Raw genomic sequence first — 22,395 nt, forward strand, 5'->3', positions numbered from 1 at the left:
TTGTTGTTGAAACAAAGTTCCTTGATGAATAACATTCATACAAGCAGAAGCAAAATACAACAATATGATTGTACCAAGGAAACAAAATAACGATCTAATGATAAATATTTAAAAAAAAAATTAAAAAAAAAAAAATGGTCCTTCAAAACTGCATCGCATGAGCAGCATCTAATTATGACGTGAATAAAGGCATGGCTTCAATGTTCCATCACACGCTTGGCACCATCCAAAGTATTCTTGAGTAGCATTGCAACAGTCATTGGGCCAACACCACCCGGAACAGGAGTTATCCATCCAGCTACTTTGCAGGCTTCCTTGAAATCAACGTCTCCAACTAGCCTATAACCTGACTTCTTACTCGGATCGTCAATAGCATTTGTCCCAACATCAATAACTGCAGCACCAGGTTTGATCCAACTACCCTTGATCTGAAATTAAGTAATTAAATCCATAATAACATAAAAATTAAAACATATCCCCAGCAGGCTAGGGCCAACAAGCAATTAGAGTCTATAGAAGGAACTGTTACAAATCAAAAACTGGGTTTGTTCCTCGGGTAAATTGATTTTAATCCAATGAAGTAATTATATGGATTCTTAGAACTAACCTTGCTAAATATAGATCAGACAAATTTACCAACCAAGTAGAATTATTGAAGCTATTGTGTTGCAACTTACAACTAATGCACAAAGGAAGGTCCCCAGGAAGGAATTCCAATTTTTGTCTTTCATTTTTCTAACAGCTAAACCTGATTTATTCTTTTTGACATTTTCTGATTTGTAACATATGTAATCTGAAAAGTCCATTTGTGTTTCCTTTGACAAGTAGATTTTATCATTTTATGACGGTTGAAGCACATGAACAAGCTTAAGTCTAGATATTCAATTTTATGTTTGAGATTTATGACGATGTGTTAAGGGCTACTACTTGTTTTATGGCATATTTTACCATGAACCAACCTGAAGTACTAGATATTCCAAGCAAAGCCAGAAAAGGTTTATACTTGAAGCAACACAAATAAGAGATGTTATATGTAAAACAAGAAAAACAAATCCATGAACTGTCTTTAGTTACCATCATTGCCTGTCCTGCTGCTGCAATAATGATGTCCGCTTCACGAATGATACTTTCAGGGTCATGAGAATGTGAATGGACTACGGTAACTGTAGCATCTGCTTTTAGAAGCAGTAATGAAACTGGCAATCCAACTATGTTACTTCGGCCCACCACTACCGCTTTCTTTCCCTTAATAGTTATACCACTCCGTGACAGAAGTTCGATACATCCCTGCTCAAAAAATAAAACCACTACTTACATGGTTGAGGATTTCTTCAGCTGACATTCATATGTATAATTTCTGAACAACAAGAGTTGCTTGTTTTGTAGAACAGAAAGAAAAATATTAATTTTGAAGTAAATATAACAGTAACTTCTCAAATTAAGTGCCTTGCCTTTGGGGTGCAAGGAAGGAACACAGGTTCTCTGCCTTTCATTGCGAGCTTGCCAATGTTCAGCGGATGAAAGCCATCTACATCCTTCTCAATGCTGATTTCAGTCAGAACTTTCTCTTCATTTATATGCTTCGGCAATGGGAGCTGCACCAATATGCCTGTCAATGTGAGAAACCAGGGTTTTAGGCTGATTATGCAGATTTTAAGAAGCAAAGGGCCCAAATACATAAAATTTGATTCTCACCTGGTTTTATAGTAGTTAAGTTGAAACAACTAATACATTCTTATGTTGTAGGAAACAAGAACTAATCTAATGATAATTTAAAACTTAAAACTAGTTTTAGTAATCTCGCCGAAACACAAAGATAACGTCACTGATCATATTTTTAGTTCAAATGCAGCAACTTCTTTTTAATGTATGTGACAATTCATTCTCTGTGAATGTTATGTTAAGAAACTAAAGCATAGAAATCACATATTTATAATATGAAAAGGTCCGCAAATCTAATCTCTCAGTCAAGTGCGCTCTACTCTGATTTTGTAATTTCCTAATTACTAGAAAACATATATTTATAACATGATCAAACCCATTAATTAACAACACAAAACCCTCTCAAAACGTTAAAAGTGATCTAGCATAAAATTAATGTACATATATATACATTAAGAACTGACCAACCGTGTACATCAGGATTTGCATTTAACTCGTGAACCTTGCTGACCACCTCAGCTTCAGACACTTGCTCCTGAAGGTCTATGTCAAAGGACTTGATCCCAACCTCAGCACATGCCTTCCTCTTCATACCCACATAGCTTTGAGAATCTTTCCTGTTGCCCACAATCACCACAGCCAGTCCCGGGACCTAAGTAAATATATCACAATCCCAGTTCAAAATCTCTCTCATTAAACACTACATTATAATTTGACAACAACAGAACAGAACTTCGTGACCTTTTACAATACACATAGCTTATAGATTGGTGGTTCTCAAAACCTTTTACAAACTATAAAAGACAGCCCCTTTGGGTTCACAAATCAGTGCCTTTAGGGCCTATTTGGTTGACCCATAAATTCAAATGCACCATTATTATCTTCTACATGATCTACTGCACTAATTCATCGCTTTTAGTAGGAAAATAAGGCAATTCAGACATCATTTTGATCAACAAAATACTGGGTTTGGTTTGTACCTTGTTGAATTTCTGGGAGAGATGGTGGACTTCGGCGGCGATTTCATTGCGTATGGTTTGGGCGATGGCTTTGCCGTCGATTATGGTGGCCTTGTGCTCTGACGGTGAGGCCATTTTGTCGAAGAGATCAGACGGGTGGGACTTGCTGGAGTGGTCTAATGAGACTATGTCGTCTCTAACCGTAGTGGATCACGATTCGGAGTTCGAAACTGAGCCGGCCAACGACTCCACGAGACCCCTCAAATTCACGAAGATTTGAGAATCTCAAATTTTAAAATCCTAGCCGTCCATGTCATCTAAGGGTCCAAAATATGCCAAAAAGTCTAAAAGCATCCATTTCAGTGCCTGGGGAATATGAGAAAACTAGAGAATTTGAAATATAAAATTTAAGTTCTGAACACTTGGCATATTTTGGACCCTTAGATGACATGGACGGCTAGGATTTTAGTCAACTATTAGCTTTAGACATGAAGGAAGCAACTAGGGCATGTGAGGGCCGTAATTGAATGGAGCGAAGTCGAGTTTTAAGATTTTAAGATTGACTCGTTTAGGAAGATATCTATTCGAACCGACATTGAGTTCGAGCCGAGCTATGAAATGTGTGTTTAAGCTTGGGCGAGCTTGAGCTCAAGTTCAAGCTTGTTGAAAATGTCATTCGAGCCAAGTTAAGTACTCGATAAACTCAAACTCGAGCTACGTTATCAAATTTTGTAATGTATAATCCGAACAGAGTTCAAGCTCGAATAATTATGAACAACCTCTATACATTTATCTATAGTATAAATATATGATATGTAACTATATAAAACATATTATACAATATATATATATATATATATATATAGTCTACAAGTAACAAATTAGCATTATCATAGAGATGATAAGCTAGCTCTCTTAGAGGTCTTGCAGATGCCTGAGGGGTCTTTGCCGGTCCGGTATTTGGGAGTTTCCTTGATTACTAAAAGACTCTCGGCTATGGATTGTGATGCTTTGGTGGCCAAGATTGCGGGTCGTATCGATTCTTGGTTGGTTTGGCATTTGTCTTTTGCAATGAGACTTCAGCTAATCTCTTCTATACTCTTTAGTCTTCAAGTTTTTTGGGCTAGAGTGTTCATTCTCCCTAAGAAAGTGATCCGACTCATTGAACAGAAATTCAACAGATTTTTGTGGAGTGGGAAGGATACCAAAGCTAAAGCTAAGGTTGCTTGGGACAAAGTCTGCTTTCCAAAATCTGAGGGGGGTCTTGGGCTTAGGAAACTTGATGTTTGGAATTGTGCTGCCATGCTTAATCATATATGGAACCTATTTTCTCAAGCCGGTTCTTTATGGGTTGCATGAGTCCAGCAAAATTGGTTGAAGGGGAGGAGTTTCTAGCATATTCCTTTTCCGAAAACTTGTTCTTGGAGTTGGAAAAAGATTCTCAAGTTCCGGGATGTAGCTAAGGAGTTTCTGAGCTTTAAAGTTGGGAAAGGTCATGATATATCTCTTTGGTTTGATGCTTGGCACCCGGCTAGTAGGCTTGTTGATAATTACGGATTTCGGATAGTTTATGATTTCGGGATTGGCATTGATGCTAAACTAGCTGTTGTTCTGCAAAATGGCAATTGGATTTGGGCCCCTGCTCGCTCGAAAGCATTGGTAAATATTCAGAGCCAACTTCCGAGTATTACCATTGGTGCAGATGATGTCCCTGTGTGGAAATCGGTAAAGGGAATCTACTCTTGTTCGGAGACTTGGAATTCTCTTCAGAATAAAGCCCCTAAGGTCCCTTGGTGGCAGGTTGTGTGGTTTCCGTTAGCCATTCCTCGACATGCTTTTGTGCTATGGCTTGTTTGTAGGAATGCTCTTACTACCAAAGAACGTATGTGTGGATGGGGTTTTACTGGAAACTCTTTATGGCGGTTCTGTTTTGGATGCCAGGAATCGATTGATCATTTGTTCTTCCAATGTAGTTTCTGTAGACGAGTTTGGCATCATTTGATGGCTGATTATTTTATTTCTAACCCTTGTGTGCACTGGGATGAAGTGTTGGTCTAGAGCTGCAATTTGAAGGGTAAAAGTCTGCAAACAATACTCTGTAAGCTCTGTTTTGGCAGCAACTATATACCATCTATGAAGGTTGAGGAATGACCTTTGTTATGGAAATACTCATTTGACTAAAGAATCTCTTGTTGCTCAGATTAAAGTGGAAGTTAGAACTCGTGTTCTGTCTAGTAGGAAGTTGAAGAACATCTCGGGTAGTCTTGCTCAGCAGTGGCGTTTGTAATTCTATGTTTGTTGGATATGTTGTAATTTGTTTTGGGGGTTCGTTTGCTGTGTAGAGAGTTTGTTCTCTTGGCTGTTTGTTGTATCCAGTGTTTACTGGAGTGACTTTTCTGTTGAGTTTGGTTTATAAATGCATTGATTCATCCAAAAATAAAAATTAACATTATCTTATATATAACTAGAGAGTATAAACTATAATATGTGTATAATGTGAGCAAGTATTAAGTCTAGTATACTAGATATAACTAATTAATTGTAGTATAAGTATAATATATAACTGTTGTTAACTATGTGTGATGTATCATATATATACATTGATACATACATAATGATACATTTAGAGTAATATTTATATTAAAGTATTATAATTAATGTGTGATACTATATTTACTTAGGTAGTATAGTTAGTTAGTTAAAACTAACTATGATACGCTTATTTAGTGTGTGTGTGTATATATATATATATATTCCTCCTTTTTTTCTTTTTCCTTTCTTCTTTTTTCTTTTTTCTTTCTTCTTTTTTCATTTTTCATTTTTTTTTCTTTTTCTTTTTTATTTTTATCAAAGTGACCTATAAACTATAGTTAACTACGTAACTATGCTTACATAGTTAGTTGCTTAGTAATATTAAATTAGTATATGTTTATACAAATATAAACATATGTGTGTATACGAACTAGGCTTGCGAGCCTTAATTGAGTTTTGCTAAGCGAGTCAGGTATGTGTCACTTAATAATTGAACGGATTTCTACAGTCATGACTCGAGTTCTAATCGAGTTTAAACAAGCGGGTTGTCGAACGGACTGATTTATTAGCCTAGGCATCGGCCTCTAAAATTTTGAAATCACCCAGGCGTTGTAAAAAATTTAAGCATAACACTCAGCATTGTAGTAATTCTCTTTTTTTATATTATTCTAACCCCAAATCACCTCAACATGGTCAACGCACGTATGTCTGACAATAATTCTTTCTATTTCAAATTAAATAAAGATTATTCATTTCATAATCAGGATTTAAATTTAGTTCATTTAACGGTGTACATTAAATCATTTTATTTTATCTTTTAAAATGCGTATTACCATTGACATTATATACACCTTTAGATGCATCAACTTTAATTCTTGATCTAAGTTACATAACCGTATACTAGTCAATTGCCAAATATAAAATCTAATATCAGATCATCGACAACGGTGTTTTGTTAAAAAAATCATTAAGAGATTTCTTATTAAAAAATAGCCCAAATAGGCCCATTCTTTTGTCAGGCGGTTGATATGAGCTTGGGGGGCCCGTTTGTATTGGACCCTTCCTTGTTCTTGGGCCTTCTTCTTGGGCCAAAAAATATAGTGCTCAACAAACTCTTTTATAACATAGAAAATGTCGTTCTAGTATCTTGAAATTTGGACTTGAGATCTATTTATTTCCTTTGTTAATTCAATTCTTGTTTTCTTATTTACATTATAAAATCAACACATTTACCATGTTAAACATGATTTCTTGTACAAGTTTTATATATATATATATATATATATATATATATATATATATATATATATATATATATATATATATATATATATATATATATATATATATATATATCACTAACTTGGTAATTGCTTATGAGGTGATATCAACATAAATTACTAAATTAAAATCAGGAACTACCATATCATTAAGGAGTTTGTAAAATGAATACATTTTAGCCAAAAGTTCAAAGTATATTAATTAAATTACTTGAGATTAATGAATACATTTGGTCAAAAACACCCACACACACATGCACATACATCTAAGCTTTCCTTAGATTCATTGAAGACAACATTTTTTATTGATATCCATACAAACACAAACTTTTCTTCGATTTACAATACAACTTTCTTCATTAAATCTCATGATTAATACATATCAATTTCTTTTCACATATATCGCCAACGTACCCATCATACATACCTATTGTTGACATTTTTTCATAATTTTTCGTTTCATTTTCTCAAGTGTGACTCCAAGACCCCAAGAACATCATAGTTCTAATGGGGTCTTCTGCATGGTAGCTCCATCTTCGTCTCTCAATTTCTTTCGAAATCGGAAGACTACAACCCTCCCAAACCCTATTCTTGGCTACGGCTATTCTGGCCACCTCATAAGCTAGCCGGAGATTTTCTCTGACCGTTTTCTTTGATTCTTGAGCCAAAGAACCCTCTCCGGAGAGGTGTTGAGGATTCATCCTTAACAATTTGTGCTTGTTTTCTAGGCTAAGATATTAGAATTGGAGAGGGGGCTTGGGAGGCTATATATATAGAAATAAAAAAGGAGCATAGTGGGGTTGTATGGGCATGATGATGTGGCAAAAGGGAAGTGGGTGGGTATTGGGGCCCACGTGTCCTATTGAGATTGGGTTGATTCCTCTTTGTGTGGATGACAGTTCAGCTAAATAGTTGATGCATTGAACCAAGTTGTGTAAACTATTCCCCCCATGTTGTCTTTTCATAATTATTTTCTGCCTCCATTTGTCCGTTTCATTTCCTGTTAATTTGTTTATATTTGTTCTATTCTTAATTATATTTCAAGTTCTATAATTAGCTTCTGCAAATTTAATGAACTATGATAATAAACAATATTGCAAAGATGATTTTCTAAAACACACATGAAATGGATCGGGATTCCATAAAATTAGGTTGTCTGAATTCGAGTGGAGTTGTATGTAGGGCTTATTTGCACCTTAAACTACTTAAGGCAGGTGAGCTCTGCAACTCCCATTTATTAAACTACTTGAATTTCAATCCCACGGGAAGCTCCAAAATTTCAAGACGAGTATAAATGTGAATTTTATTTTTTTTCAATTTACTCGTGCACATTAAAGAATTAAAATCATTAATTTTTGTTCATTACCCATGCCTAAGAGATGAGAAAGTACGAGAAATACTACATACTATACTCCAATTTCACTATACTGATGTGGCAAATGGCAATGCCCATCGGTCATTGAATTTAATCGGTTACAACCCTTTAGCCAAAGACAAATCAACAACTTAATTAGATATATTGGATTATAAATACATTTATAATATTTGAATTGGGTTTGGAATAGATTCCCCTTCTCATTCTGATAAAATAAAATCGATCACTCTTTGGACAAAATCGGGCATTTTCTGGATGCCATCAAACAAAAGGCAGCTAGCTTCTCAGTCTGCAAGTGGAGTCATTACTTTAGGGATGCAAATGAAGTGGCTCATCTTCTTGCTAGAAGGGCTTCTTCAAGGTGTTTTTTCACATGTATGGGTTGAGGATATGCCTTTGTTTATCTCCTCAACTTCTTTTAGAGATCTTTTGGTCTCTAGACTCTAATGGTCTTTTTTTTTTAATGAGAAGATTTCCCTTGTTCAAAAAAAAAAAAAAAAAAAATCGATATATAGATGAAAATTTCCAATTGAACTCATATTTGAGATGCCCATAATTTGATGCAATTTGTACTGCCTAATTATGATTTCAGTGGAATATGCAAAATTCTTGTGCTGTGCTTGGAAATTTCTAGGATGCCCACTAAAATATTCGAATTTACTTTTAAGGAGGCTCAGATTCGAAATACAGCAACATGAGGTAAAAATGTCGACAACATTCACAAACATGGCACATCACCTTTTATCATCCGTATAACAACAAGATGCTGATAACCAATTAGATTTGCCCACGTGGATCAATCTAGGCAATGGGTTAAAGCCCATTGGGCCTTGATTTTGATAGTCTGTTCCGTACGACTAAGCCTACACAATTCTTGCACCACTCGTGTTGTGTTCTCTTCTTAAAAAACACACAAAAATAAAATATAAAAAATAAAAAAATAATCAATTTTTAAATTTTGAGGGCAATTACAAATTGATAAACTTTTTTTTCAAACGGAGTGAAAAAAATTCTTGTATTCAGTCTAGCGGTTGCGGTTAGCGATTATTATTTCTAACTACTAATTGTCTTAGGCGGTTATCAAATTTTCATAACTGTAACCACTCTGTTTTAAGCGGTTAGTGATTTTAAAATAACTGCCGGTTAACAATTATTGAAATTTATAACTGCACCGCATAACTGCTTTTTAAAAATTGACATTTTGGACCTTTATTGAGCCTCTTTTTGGGGGTTTATTTTAGATAGTTTTGATTATTTTTTAAATAATTAGAAGGCTTTAAAATGTAACAAGCTCAAGAATATTATTATTATTATTATTATTTTGTGAATAAAGATCAATTCCATTGAACTCAAAATAAAAATTCTATATCAAATGCACCAAAACAATATCGTTTAGTATATTATTATTAGTATATATATATAAGGGTATGTGGTTAGCGGTTATATCTAACTACCTATAAAAACGGTTAATAACCGTCCACTTATACATCCTTAATTCAGTTTATTAAGAATCGTGTGCTTAAAGAATAGATATCAATTTAATAAACTGGATTAGAATAATTTTCTTAAATCCCGTCCATCAAGTATTTTTTTTTTTTTTTTTTTTTTTGGCAGGCCATGTCGAGTTGAACATGATGGGCCAGGCCTAGCACACAATAGAGCCCTCTTCTAATGGTCTTTAAACCAAACCAATGACCAAGCTATGTGTTTTATTATTATTTTAATAGCCCAAGCCTGACGGACAAAATACCAATGGAGCCTGGAGGTGCCCAAAGAGGCAAAGAGTATGAGAAAGTGGTCTCAGCAGTAATAGAAACGACAGAGAAACTTCTAGGTCCGTTGATGTTCTTTACCATTTGTTGTTGTCGTTTAATCGTTCATGTTGATGCCACTCTTCAGAATGTTTGGCTCCCTCGAGACTCAAGTAATGCTGGAAGAAAGATCGTCCCTTCAAAGATAACGTAATTTTTAAAATTATTATTAAATTTTAAATAAATCGAATATTGAATTTTTTTACCTAATAATAATTTTAAAAGACACATTATATTTTGAAAGACAAAAAATAAATAGAAGCCTTCCTTTTAACATTATTGGACTTTTTTTTAGAATAATACATAAAAATAATTACTCGATCTCGTGGCACAATATGTGGGAAGACTTGCTAATAGGAAGCCGCTCGGCCCGTTAATAGGCTTTTCAAAAAAATTAGACATAAACTTCCGGTAAAAAAGCAAATCCGGCCATATGTAAATTTCCTTTTGAAGAGCTAAATAAACCCAATTTCTTTTTTTTTTTAGGCTCCGTTTGGGTTGGACAAAAAAAAAAAAGACAGATGTTCTATGCGGTTGCATCAATTGAGGTAGTCTAATTGGACAACCTATTTTCACTAAGGCTCTATTTGTTTCGACGTGAAAAAGGTTTTACTTATTTTTTAGTATTTCGGTTGACCAAAAAAACTTCTTTTAAGATACGTAAAAATTATTTTGAACTGAAATAATTGTTTTAACAAAAAAACATTTTACATTGAAGCAAACTGAGCTTGGTTTAGCCTTCATTCTTTTTTATTTTGAAAAAAAGAAAGAAATAAATAAAGAAAACCCAAAAGATCTTCTACTTTGGAATCATTTGAAGACAGATGTGGTAGAAGCTACATAGGTAAATAATTCACTAATATTCTTTTCCTGCTTTTATTTATTTTTCCAAGATTTTTATTACCAACAACGTAACTTTCAGCTAGCACAAGTTTGGTCAGGCATTTGATCGGTAGCCCTAAAGGATCTCCCAAGCAAAATTGAGTTGGAACAAAATTTTAGTGATGTGGACACATGTGGATGGAGTATAAGGCCGGCCGGAAAGAGAATATATATATATATATAAATGGATTATGTGGGGGGTTTATGTACACTAGCTGGTTGTAACAAAGGGTTCGAGTCAAATGATGCACTTTATGGGCGGTGTGGATCATTCGATCAAAGATCCATCGACCCATCAAGTTGTGCAAAAGTACTTGCTTGTGACCATCTATCACAACCCCAATGGTCCCCCGCTAACGGGACATGTCTTTTAACATCAATGAGTTCGATCCGTGCACTGATTAAGTGCTAGCTAATGCTAATAATTATGATCACCTGCTAATTAGATAATTAACCTAGCAACATTTTTATCTACCAATTAATTAAGTGGGTCACCTTTTGCTCTCGATGTTGATGTTCTTCTATATATATATATCGATCATTATCTTATCTTTAGAATTTTCACCAACATCGATCATTATTACACAAAAGATATTCATGTTTTTTCCTCTCCATCACTCTCAAAGTAAGCATATTGGACTTGGTCAAAAAATGTAACAAGAGGGAATTTTTTTTTTTTTTTTTTTTTTTTTTTTTTTTTTTTTTTTTTTTTTTTTTTAACTCCAAACCTTAAAATTCAAATAGATCATGTAGTTTTTGATATTTTGGGCGCTTTGAGTTTGTACGAATGTGAATTTCACGGGAAAAAAAACCAAAGGTAAAATTTTGATTTTTTTCACATAATTGAATTCTAAATTTGCATATGATAATTTGTAGTGAAAACAAAAACAAAAATTAAAAAAATTGCTCCCAAAAAAAGCTAACGTTCCACCTTCGATCTATATGTTAGAATATAAAATAAAATATTTAACATGATATCAAAGTCAAAGGTCCTGAGCTCGAACCTAATGACTCTGCCATTCACCTTCTAATTCAATTAAATAATATTTTACGTGTTTGGCATCACTAATTAAGGGAGATCAAGTTTGATCCCACATGTAAGAAGAAATGTTAGAATATAAAATAAATGATTGAATGCATCTCGTCCTATTTGCTTAATTAAGTTTTTGATATAAGTGGTGATATGATTTAACACTATACATAATAAAGTAAGACAAACCCAAATGAGAATGGAGGAAAGTTTTTACACTCAGTGTATTAAACTGTCATTTATCCTTTAATTAAAGCATATAATTTTCACAAGAATTTTTAATTCTCCACATGTTCTAATTAAGAACGAATGTAAGTAGTTTAATAGATTGAATTGAAAGAATCTCCTCAGACCAATTTTTTTTAAAAAAGAAAATAAAATAAAAATTATTTCATTCATTGATCAGCAAGAATCACTCGATCTTTCAAAAGAAAAAGAAAAAAAGGCATTCTTTCTGTCTAAGTTAAGCATCGCTGTTGTTTTCCCCGCGGGCCCGTACGTGCTGCAATTATATATAGTCAAAGCAATAAAAGGGTTTTATGTATGCCCTTACCGAGACAGTACTCTAGGTCCCAGGATCGAACCACTGGGATATAGTTATTCTTTTCTAGAAGCATTGCCGAAAAAATCTCAGTAGATGGAGTGAGCAGCACCAAGAATTCTTAAAGTAAGAAAATCCATTACAATTATTTGATAGGCGGGTCACAGACTTAGCAGATTTTATATATATACGAGATGCATTTTGCTTTTGGACTAAGATTCTCTTCTCATTATTATGAATACTACAACATATGCCGTCCCCATTCGTTTCATCTCATTAACATCAAACAAATATCCTAATTTTGTACCCTTTTCCACCAGTTATTTTGCCAAATCTCTCTCTCTCTCTCTCTCTCTCTCTCTCTCTCTCTCTCTCTCTCTATATATATATATATATATATATATATGTATGTATGTATGTATGTATGTATGTATGTATATGTCAAGTTATAAGAATAGCACAAGAGGTAATAGTTCTATCAATACTTGTGGTCTCAGGCTCAGCTCAGCATTACGTTGGAGCCTAGCTTCTGTCTTGTTTAGTTTGGTAGCTTTTCTTTTGATTGTAATAGTTAGAAAGACGAAGACATCTAATCCGCTAAAGCATTTCAATAATTTCCGAATGCTAACACAAAGAAAAGTTGCATTCAATGTGTACTGCAAAAGCAATGCTGCCTGTGGACTGATCACCCGAAAGCATGCATGATTAGGGAATGAAAGGACATTGCAGTCCATATATAATTGTTTTTTTCTTCTAATTTTTGGGGCTTCGTTCTGACTTGATCTTCAAAATGCTGTGCAAAACTTTCTCTTTATACTGGTCGGATAAAGTTCAAACTTTCGCTTGTGAGTGTAGCCTCAAAAATATTATTTATATTTGAGATAAATCAAACTTTAATTAGACTTAATATTTTATAAGACAAGACACTTAAATTAAATGACTTATCACTAGAGCAAACCTGACAGAAAAGGCAACACGGGCAATTTTACATAATAATGGAACAACTTTTAATGATCAAAGATATATTGGGAGGACTTCGATATAGAAAAAAGGTGGATTTTTTCTCTAGATTCTATAAATCCAAACCCCATCAAGAGGGACCCAAGAAATCACATCATTCAACCTTTGCATCTAAAGAGCGTACGTGAGGGCATCTTTTAATTATTATGTTTCAGTGTTATAATTACTTCAGATAAGTTCATCAATTTATGCTAATCTCGCATATGGTACCCCTCGAATGATTACAATATATATAGCTCTGTTCTGTATATAATTAACAATCAAATTATATATATATATATAGATCGAGCCTTCTAGATCGATGCATGCGCCCGTTAATTCATAGGGTTTCTATTTTTGTTCTAGAATATGTGAGAGGATAAAGCATACTAAATGCTCTTTCATGGTAGAAAAGAGGTATAATCCGTTGTGAATATTCTAATCCAAATAAAAAGTGATCATCAGGTTGCTCGGTCGAAAGTCCGTTTGGTTCGATCCATAAAGATGATTGAGAGAGATTTCAGGGTCCTTTTCCTTATTTAAAGCAGGTTCGAACATTTGTTTTACCTACGCAGTTACTAAATTAAAGCTGCTTTCAACTTGGCCGATCGTGCATATTTCTTAAAGAGATGTTGTACGTATTGTTCGACCCAAGAGACTTTGGTCGTAACATGATCATTGATACGAGCATGGCTTATTAGGAGGCTTTTCTTTATAATCATCAATGAATGCAACTTCTCGCCCAACCCCACCAGATTTTCCACCAAAAAAATCCGACCCAAGTCGAAAAAAAAAAAAAAAAAAAAAAGGGAAGAAGAAGGCATTTCTTCTGCACGCGTTGGTCCCCATACCCAGTAGTCCAGTACTGCAGAGATTAGTTAAAAGAGAAAGAAAAAGGCTAAACACAACCACCACAAACTAGCGTGCGTTTCAATGGAGAGTAGGGAGACTAGACTATTTCTCAGTACATCGAAAGTAAAAGGAGACATACACAAACATCTTTTAGTTTGCTTTCTCGAGGAGAATAGGAAGCCAACCCGATTGGCGTTTATCTAACAGTACTTCAGTCTCACCTTAATAATGAGTAAATTGAGTAATGCTAATTAGAACTTTTTGCTATTAATGCAAAACAACTCAAATTAAGAGACGTTGTCTAGGGTTTCACTCTAATACCTAAGTCAATCTATGAAGAAAAAAAAAGTATGTTCAATGTACAAAAACTCAATCTAATTAAAGTTTATACCAACTGGTTTAAGAGTTTATTTATAGACTAAGAAGTAAAGTTAGACTTGAATTAGGTCTTCTGCACCAACTTGACCTAGGAACACCATCAACCTGATTTAGACTTGGATTCTTTATCAAACATGGATTGGGATTCTTTCCACATTCATTTGGGAGTAAGATTCGGTGCCAGATCTTCAGAAATTAGATTTGGACCGAGAGTCCTATCCCAATTCAATTGAGAGTAGGGTTATTGACCAGATTCTTCAAGGAGTCCTAATTGAACCCGAATTGTGACTCCTACCCCAATTCGGCTTGGAGTAAGATTCTAATCTGGATTCTATGAGATGAGACCTGGGTTCTCGGGACATGCTTGTCTCAAGCCTTGGTTGGAGAGGTTCAATTATCTTGGTACTGGGATGTGTCAACTCTAAAGACTCAAACTGGATGTGCCACTTGTCATGTATTCCCGAAAATATCATTTTTCGGGAATGATTCGTTTGAGTGTCCATCTCTTGGATAGGCACATCTAGGAGCTTTTTTGTCTTGGCTTGGGGCCCACAATTTTTTTTTTTTTGGGTTGGTATTGGCTTAGAGGCCCATGATTTTTCAAATGGGCCGAGTTTGAATAAGATTATTCCCAACAAGTACTAGCTCACGTAGATCGTTTGAGGGTTTACACGATTCATTATTAGATGAGGTTGAACTTTATAAGTGATTTTATAGAACTTCAATTGCATGCAATTTGTTTAGCTAGCTCTTTTGAAGTGATAGACCCAATCGTTATTGTCGGTTAAAAGAATAGAAATAAGAAAAATAAAAAGAGAAATATATAGACCGGTTCATGGATTTCGGGAAAGAAAATGCCAATAATTTTGATGAAAGAATCTCGACCATTATTAGGCAGAGAGATGCTTGATATAATTGAGAGATGTACGTACGTGCGTAGGAGCTTGAAATTAATAATTGATCGACGAGTTGTATGGCCGGCTTTACTCTTTACTCTTTTCCTATAGCAAGAGAGATCGATCGGAAAAAAGAGATTGTCATAAACAAATTAAAAGATCTACTTTACACATAACTACATAAGACGTACATGGGAGGGAAAAGGAGATTAATTTGAGGCCCTACAAACAAACAAAGATTACAGACTAATTGGCTTGTTTAAGCGAACCCCCCATAACCATAGCACTTAATTAATTAATAAAGCTAAATAAAGACAACGCACTAAATGCCCTCCAACCCTCTTAACAGCTCCTCCTCCTTATTTTCTTTACAAAATTTTATCCCTCGATATATCGATGATCATTACGTAATTAATTTCATGATCGATCACATGATTGAGCATCCACTTTCGTCGTCGTCGTAGTCACCGTAGGGATGATCAATTGGATGAGATGCCGGCGGCGGCGGCGGGTAGAACTCAGGGCGAGTGTACGTATTAGCATGCATGGGATTGGGAAAGGCATAATATGAAGCAGTGCTAGTGCTAGGGTACGCCGTGCTGTAACTCATTCCATATGGAGGAGTGTGGTAATTAATCATTGGTGGTGGATATGGGTACACGTGCTGACGTGGAGGGCTGAGATTCATCGCCGCCTTAGGTGGGGCCATGTCATGGGGATGGGGAGCCCCGCCCGGAGAAACAGTTCCTTCTAGTGCGTCGCCTGAATGTTCACCGCCGGCATTGGTGGGATTACCAACTTGCGCTTTCTTCTTCTTCTTCTTCTTCTTCTTTTTCCCAGCTCCTCCTCCTCCTCCTCCACCATTGCTTTCTCCACCAGCCTCTTCATTTTCACCGTCCTCGTTATCCATCTCGCCACCATCACTGTCTGCAATTGTTTGTTCACAGTCGCCGCCATCTTCTTCAGTATTTTTCTGGTCCTTCTGTTTCTCGTTATTCTTCTGTTTCCCGGACTTCTTCTCCTTCTTCTCAGGCCAAAGCTCTGCGTGTTTCCCTGATCTCTGAAGCTTCTTGATAAGAGTATCTGCGACCACGTTTCCGGTCACGGTAACCTTATGCTGCTGAGAATCCACAGTCGTCGTATAAACACCTAAAAACATTGAAGAATGTACAAAGAGTGAGGAATTTAATTTACAAGGCCGATGCTCGTTAAATAAAATAAAATAAAATCCAGACAGTGATATAGCAATTTATAAAAGTATATATAAATTAAACGCAAACACTCACACGTGTGTGAAGTATGAACTTTGGGTTTACCTCTTAAGCGTGAGTACACAAAATGGTTCTACCTTAAAGTGTTCCCAAATATTGAAAAAAAAAAAAAAAAACAGAGTTGCAGAAAACAAAGGCATTATTACGTATTAGAGTTGGGAAAAAAAACCTTCGATGCCTTGAAGAACTTTCTTGACTTTCTTCTTGCAGCCATCGCAGTGGATTGAGACCTTCAAGACCCATGTCTGTAGGATTATGGTATGGAGATGGAGTTAGCCAGAAATTAACAAATGAGAGAATTAAAGAAGAGAGAAAGAGAGAAGAAAAGAACCCAAGTACGTCTAGAGTACTCTACATAGGAAGAGTAGTCATCTGTGTAATTACCTGGTATTTTAAGGTTTCCGGGGCTTCTTCAGGGGGTTTGTTTGCCATCTTTCTGTGTGTGTGTGTGTGTGAGAGAGAGAGAGAGAGAGAGAGAGAGGAAAGGAAAGCTTTTAAGTGTGTGTGTGTGTGAGAGCAAAGGTTTCAGGGGGAAAAAAAATTGGAGTAAGAAGGGAGTAAAATAGGTGGAGAAAAAGGCCAAAAAAAAAAAAATAAATAAAAAAGCATTTGTATGGACGCCACATCACCTCCACATCCAGGGGACCACTATTGCCTAATGACACGTCGATCGGTAAAGTCAAGTGACCGAGTACTTGACGATCAAGGATTCAAGATGTTCCTTATCTTTTAGAAAACGCATCGAACTTATTTGGTAAGTAACCGTGTAGTTGAATAATAGTAAAAAATTACTGATGTGGAATAAAATTTGAAAATATTTTATAAAAGGGTAAAAAAAATTTGTTTTATAGTAAATTTTATTTTATTTGAATTGTAATAAAAAATTATTTATGTAATATAAAAAGTGTAAAAAAATTAAAATGTGTTTTATTTGATTTTTTTTTTGAAAAAAGTAAAAAAGAAATATAAAGAGATTTAGAATGGTTTGCCAAACAAGCTCAAGTGTTTTTCTTAAAAGAATTTATTACCAAAAAAAAAATATATCCTCACAAACTCTTATAATAATAGAAAAATATTATATTTTCAGGTGACACTCTCCGTGAGTTTCCATATGTAAATTTAATTATTTCATAATTATGTTGTAAAGTGTTATGCGAATAAATTAAATTGATATAATAAAAATTAACAGTATTTGTATTATGCTTCAGTATTTGTAAATTTAATTATTTTTATTATTATTTTTTTTTAGATACAACTTGGCAGCCAAGATTAGGTGATTTTATTTGAGTAGCAGAAGCATGGACCCACAATCCTTTTTTCGTGGCTGGTGGGATATATATATACTTGGTAGATCTAGAAGATTCTAACAAGTGAAGCTAATTAATCCAGAAAATAAATCCAATTAGGTTAATTATAATCCAAATTAATGTTTTGAAACAAAAAGTACTGTTCACATTCATATTTGTTTTTTCATGGTACGATCGAGTCAATGTTATTCTACTTCTAGCAGGTTCTAGAATTAAACTATAGATAGAGGCTTTAAACTTAATATATATTTATATATGAAGCTTTCTAATTTGAATATAAATAAAAACTTTTGCAATAATGTAACAAAAAAAAAAAATCTGATATTTAGGGAAATATAACTTTTAAAGTAAAAAATAGCTTTTTAGAAAAATCTTTATTTAAAGCTTTTCCCAAAAGTTAAAGAAGTACACTTGGAATTTTTTACCAAATATATCCAAAAAAAAAAAAAAAAAAAATACTGTTAAGTACTTTTTAAAGCTCTTAAACAAGCTCTTAAAGCCCCTCCCCTCTTTACGTGGACATGTCACAAAAACAAAACAAACAAACTCTTAAAGTAAATAAAATAATCCTAGTTTTGAGAATGCAGAACTCTAGGCAACAAATATTGTTAATTAATTAATGGAGAAACAACTAATTCAAGCTACCCTCAAGGGTTACTTGTAAGTACCATACACATATACATGTAGAAAAACGTTAAATTTACAACACCAATATAACAACTGCACAACAATCCCTTATACGAAGGTGGGTCTCACACATTGGGACTCACCCTCATGTGAGGGGTTGTTGTGCAGTTGTTATGATGGTGTAGTACAAGAATCAAATCTCATACATGTAATGTATGTCTGCCACACTCGTACGTATATCCTTACATATTTAGATTTTTTTTTTCTTTCTAAGCGATAATTAATTAAAAGGGGAAGGAGTCTACAAAGAGAGATCGATCTTGTCACTACTGTTAATGTGGATGGAGGAGACAAGTGCAGAGTTGGCGGGAAAACTTACACTCACGCGATGAGGACTGGCTCATTTAGTTGGTAGTTGGGTGTGCTCTCGACAGGGATGGATTTATAAAACCCACATGTTCAAATAAATTTTGAGAGAGCCCATGTAATTAGGGGTAGGCACGGGGTGCCGCCCTTTTTGCCCCTGCCACCCACCCCTACGGGTTGAGAATTTCTCACCTACAGTCTGCATAAAAAAATGGGGAATCTGTTGCGGGACGGGGGCTATGGGTTCAGTGGGGCAGGGTAGGGAGTGAAGAAGATGAAGATTGGCACATTGTTCTCCCTTATCTACTCGAAATCTATCGCTGCTTTTCACTGAGCTTTCACAACTTGATAACCAAAAACACACTCAAAATCAAAATCAACCATAAAAACCATCTACTTCATCAAAACATAAACATTTCAAAAGCTCTGTTCCGCTACTAATTAAGAAAGGCGTCTCGGTCTGGAAGGCCATAGCCGGGGCCGAGAGAGCTATGGCGAGGACTAGAAATGGGGGCCTTCGAGTACGGGCATGGCGGGAAAGGAAGAACAAGTCTAGGGTTAGGGAGGGGGTGACTAAGTTAAGGTTTTGGTAAAGGATGAATAGGCGAAGATCCGGGCAGCCGTGCAAGGGAAGGCTGTGAAGAGAGGAAGAAAAATGAAAAGAAGAGGGAGGGGTGCGACGCTAGGGTGAAAACTCTAGAAGAAAAGAAATGAAAAAATGAAGAAGGGGTGTGGTGCGCTAGGGTTAAGTGGGTTAGGGTCTTTTTCTTTTTCTTTTTCTTTTTTCTTTTCTTTTCTAGCTTCTTGCTGGACAGGTCCCCAGGTTTTTTCAAAACTCCAACCCGCAACCAACCCCTCCCTGCCCCACACGGGTATACCAATTTTGGACCTGAAACCCAAAAAAAAAACTAAATCCGGAATTTTACGGGACAGGGTGGATCATGCAAGTTTTGCACATCCCTACATGTAATATAGGCTTGCCCAAATTACTAGCAATTTAAAGAAGTATTACAAAATATTCTATATAAAATTTACCTGTCTAAATAAATTTTGTGCTTCCACTCTGGTTGAATTTTGCTTATAGTGTAGAACTCGCAAAATTAGTTGAGGTTGAGCGGTGTTGATGGAAACAATTGAATACCCATGGCCAGCCTCAATAGGATTGAAGAAACAACCTAATCCGACCGGCTGTTATATTGAAGCTTTTATGCTCGCTCTTAATATTTATACCACCCATGCATCCACTCAAAATTTAATTTTGATCAACTACTTTCACGTTCGTACGTACGTACCAACGCATATTTCAAAGGATCAAATCATTAAAGTTTGTGGTGTATATATATATATATATATAATCAAGAATCAAACCGGTTCTCCTGACATCATAAAATTGCCAACTTCTGCATTTATGATATTTTCGGAGGTTTTTCTTTTTTTTTTTCTTTTCTTTCAATTTTATATATATATAATCTTTTTCAACTTTTTCAACGAAGAATTTGAGTTTAAATTGACATCAACAAGTAGTGCCCCATTAACATGCAACATATTCCATCCACTAGTGATCAGATTGTCCAAACCCATAATTGAAAGGACCAAAATGATCAAAAGTGGAAATCCCCAGGATTTGCCCACTCCGATCCAACTCCCTAGCCATCAAAAGGGATTACAATATTGTTTGATAATTAAGCAGTGAGGTCCATATTTTTCCTGTAGTTTAATTTCTTTTTCATTAAAGCATTTTAGAACATTAAGATAAAGGTGAAAAGGCGATTACAATTAACAGTTATTGCCTCTCACCGTAATCATCTTATGCGATTATTTCATTTTATAATCGCTAACCGCCCTTAGGCGGCTAGCTGTTATTTAAAACTATAACCAAACTGCATAACCGCTTTTAAATTTAAACATTTTGAGTCTATTTTTGGTATTAGGCATTCATTGAACCTCTTTTTTGAGCTTAGTTTAGATGTTTTTAAGTTTTTTTTTTTTTTAACCGAATGTATGGTGTCATTTAGAATCCCATATGAATTAAACAACGTCGTTTTTTGTGTTTATCACCAAAACGATGTTGTTTTGTGTGTGTGTGTATATGGATTGGCGACTAGTGGTTAGTAACCGCCAACGCCTACTTCTAAAACCACTAACCACCCCGCTCTAGGCGATTAGAAATTTTTTCCAACCGCCTACAAAAGCAATTTTGCAATTAGCGATTTAGAGTGGTTAGTATGTAGATGGTTATTAACCGTCCGCCCTTTCACCCCTACATACAGAAAATGGAATATGATCATCTCCATTTCAAGGGAATAAAATGGTCTAGATTTTTATTTTATTGCATTTAATGATGTATATCTTATCACGTCATTTAAAAAATTTAAATAACGTGTCAACATATTCACTATATATTATTAAACATGCATGTGAAATTTAATCTAAATAATGAAATAATTTATCTCCATTTTACTAAAAATTATATCTCCATACTATCTCACGTGCTTCCTTGTTCAAATCATGTATGATCGATACATAATGATAAATGGGAAATGATTTTTCTACATCACATTACCCTACATCAATTTTACACCAATATACATAGGGTGTAGGACCCATGCATGTGGGTCTCATATACATGGGTCTCACACCTAATGTGTCTTAACGTAGAGTTGATATAGAATAATGTGATATAGAAATAACACATCCCAATAACAAATAGCTTCATTTTCTAGTTAACGTACATATCTAAAACTAAACAAATAGCAATAGTACTTGATTCATTTTGCTTTACATTTCTCATTCTTATACAACCAACTTTCATCAACTCTATAAAATTCATCTTTTCTTGGCAAAAAATGTTTTTTTGTATTTTTTGGTATTTAATGCAATTGAAAATGATGGTCAAACTGAAAAACATACCGGAAAAGCTTATTTAATCTTCAAAAAATAGTTTATATTTTTTAATACCGTAAACTATTTTTTGAGTTTAAACTTTTCCTTCTCGCATGCATGCTCGTTCACAGTTTATTATATATATGTCGCTGCCAAAAGCCCCAATCGTTTTTGAACGTCAATGGCTATTGCCCGCCATCACTATTTTCTGTACGAGCCAAACATCACAAAATGTTTTTAAAAGAAACAGTTCTTTTTCAACGAAAAACATTTTACCGTCAAAAAAAAAAAAAAAAAAAAAAAAAAGAAAAAGAAAGCCTAATATTTAAAGCAAATGTTGTTATATATATATATATACTCCCCGACAGTGGTCAATCAGCATTCCAAAGAAACAGCAACTTCTTGTTACCTGATTAGGGACGCGCATGGCGGAGAGCTTTATATAAAAATAAAAAATAAAAAATAAAAAAGAAAAAGAAAAAGAAAGGCAAAAGCACGATATACACAAGAATTTAATTTTTATTGCGGATAACATTTTATATCTTCGGCCAAGATCATTTGTAGAAATAGCATTTTATATTTTATATTGCTACAAAAATTTCCATCTGAATACACCAGCCAACACTACAATATTGTAGCACTCATCTCCCACTTTTTATAATCCAATGGCTTTCCCTGCCTTTACAGGGCTAGGAGTGACTTGTGACAAGACGGGGCACTCCTAATTGTTCTTTGCTTTAACTG

The 22,395-nt window shown here is 34.7% G+C and overlaps 3 protein-coding genes across 3 annotated transcripts; 1 reads left to right on the forward strand and 2 right to left on the reverse strand.

Annotated features, from left to right (window-relative positions):
* Window positions 1-2,871, reverse strand: LOC133852465 (bifunctional protein FolD 2-like). Its single transcript, XM_062289223.1, has 5 exons — window positions 2,643-2,871; window positions 2,131-2,314; window positions 1,452-1,609; window positions 1,075-1,287; window positions 1-428 (listed from the first exon to the last, which is right to left on the reverse strand). The coding sequence occupies exons 1-5, from the start codon at window positions 2,754-2,756 to the stop codon at window positions 198-200; spliced, it is 900 nt and encodes a 299-aa protein (XP_062145207.1). The 5' UTR covers window positions 2,757-2,871; the 3' UTR covers window positions 1-197.
* A 746-nt stretch (window positions 2,872-3,617) lies between these two features.
* On the forward strand, window positions 3,618-4,908 carry LOC133851525 (uncharacterized). The gene is made up of 3 exons (XM_062287968.1): window positions 3,618-3,905; window positions 4,059-4,346; window positions 4,822-4,908. Exons 1-3 carry the CDS (start codon window positions 3,618-3,620, stop codon window positions 4,906-4,908), a joined length of 663 nt encoding a protein of 220 aa, XP_062143952.1.
* Window positions 4,909-15,319: 10,411 nt separating this feature from the next.
* On the reverse strand, window positions 15,320-16,995 carry LOC133852490 (heavy metal-associated isoprenylated plant protein 36-like). Its single transcript, XM_062289255.1, has 3 exons — window positions 16,853-16,995; window positions 16,638-16,713; window positions 15,320-16,346 (listed from the first exon to the last, which is right to left on the reverse strand). Exons 1-3 carry the CDS (start codon window positions 16,898-16,900, stop codon window positions 15,625-15,627), a joined length of 846 nt encoding a protein of 281 aa, XP_062145239.1. The 5' UTR covers window positions 16,901-16,995; the 3' UTR covers window positions 15,320-15,624.
* Between the last annotated feature and the right edge of the window lie 5,400 nt (window positions 16,996-22,395).

Source organism: Alnus glutinosa, chromosome 12 (assembly GCF_958979055.1).
Source record: "Alnus glutinosa chromosome 12, dhAlnGlut1.1, whole genome shotgun sequence".
NCBI lineage: Eukaryota > Viridiplantae > Streptophyta > Magnoliopsida > Fagales > Betulaceae > Alnus > Alnus glutinosa.

What these genes read in the sequence shown, in the direction of transcription:
- LOC133852465 (XM_062289223.1), bottom strand. Translation starts at nt 2,756, where the DNA reads ATGGCCTCACCGTCAGAGCACAAGGCCACCATAATCGACGGCAAAGCC. An exon ending in TCTCCCAGAAATTCAACAAG is followed by an intron (nt 2,315 to 2,642) that starts GTACAAACCAAA and finishes ATATTTACTTAG; the next exon opens with GTCCCGGGACTGGCTGTGGT. An exon ending in TCCTTCCTTGCACCCCAAAG is followed by an intron (nt 1,288 to 1,451) that starts GCAAGGCACTTA and finishes TTTTTTGAGCAG; the next exon opens with GGATGTATCGAACTTCTGTC.
- LOC133851525 (XM_062287968.1), top strand. Translation starts at nt 3,618, where the DNA reads ATGGATTGTGATGCTTTGGTGGCCAAGATTGCGGGTCGTATCGATTCT. An exon ending in TTGGGCTTAGGAAACTTGAT is followed by an intron (nt 3,906 to 4,058) that starts GTTTGGAATTGT and finishes AGTTGGAAAAAG; the next exon opens with ATTCTCAAGTTCCGGGATGT. An exon ending in ATGTCCCTGTGTGGAAATCG is followed by an intron (nt 4,347 to 4,821) that starts GTAAAGGGAATC and finishes CTTGTTGCTCAG; the next exon opens with ATTAAAGTGGAAGTTAGAAC.
- LOC133852490 (XM_062289255.1), bottom strand. Translation starts at nt 16,900, where the DNA reads ATGGCAAACAAACCCCCTGAAGAAGCCCCGGAAACCTTAAAATACCAG. An exon ending in CGGAAACCTTAAAATACCAG is followed by an intron (nt 16,714 to 16,852) that starts GTAATTACACAG and finishes ATAATCCTACAG; the next exon opens with ACATGGGTCTTGAAGGTCTC. An exon ending in AGTTCTTCAAGGCATCGAAG is followed by an intron (nt 16,347 to 16,637) that starts GTTTTTTTTCCC and finishes CAATGTTTTTAG; the next exon opens with GTGTTTATACGACGACTGTG.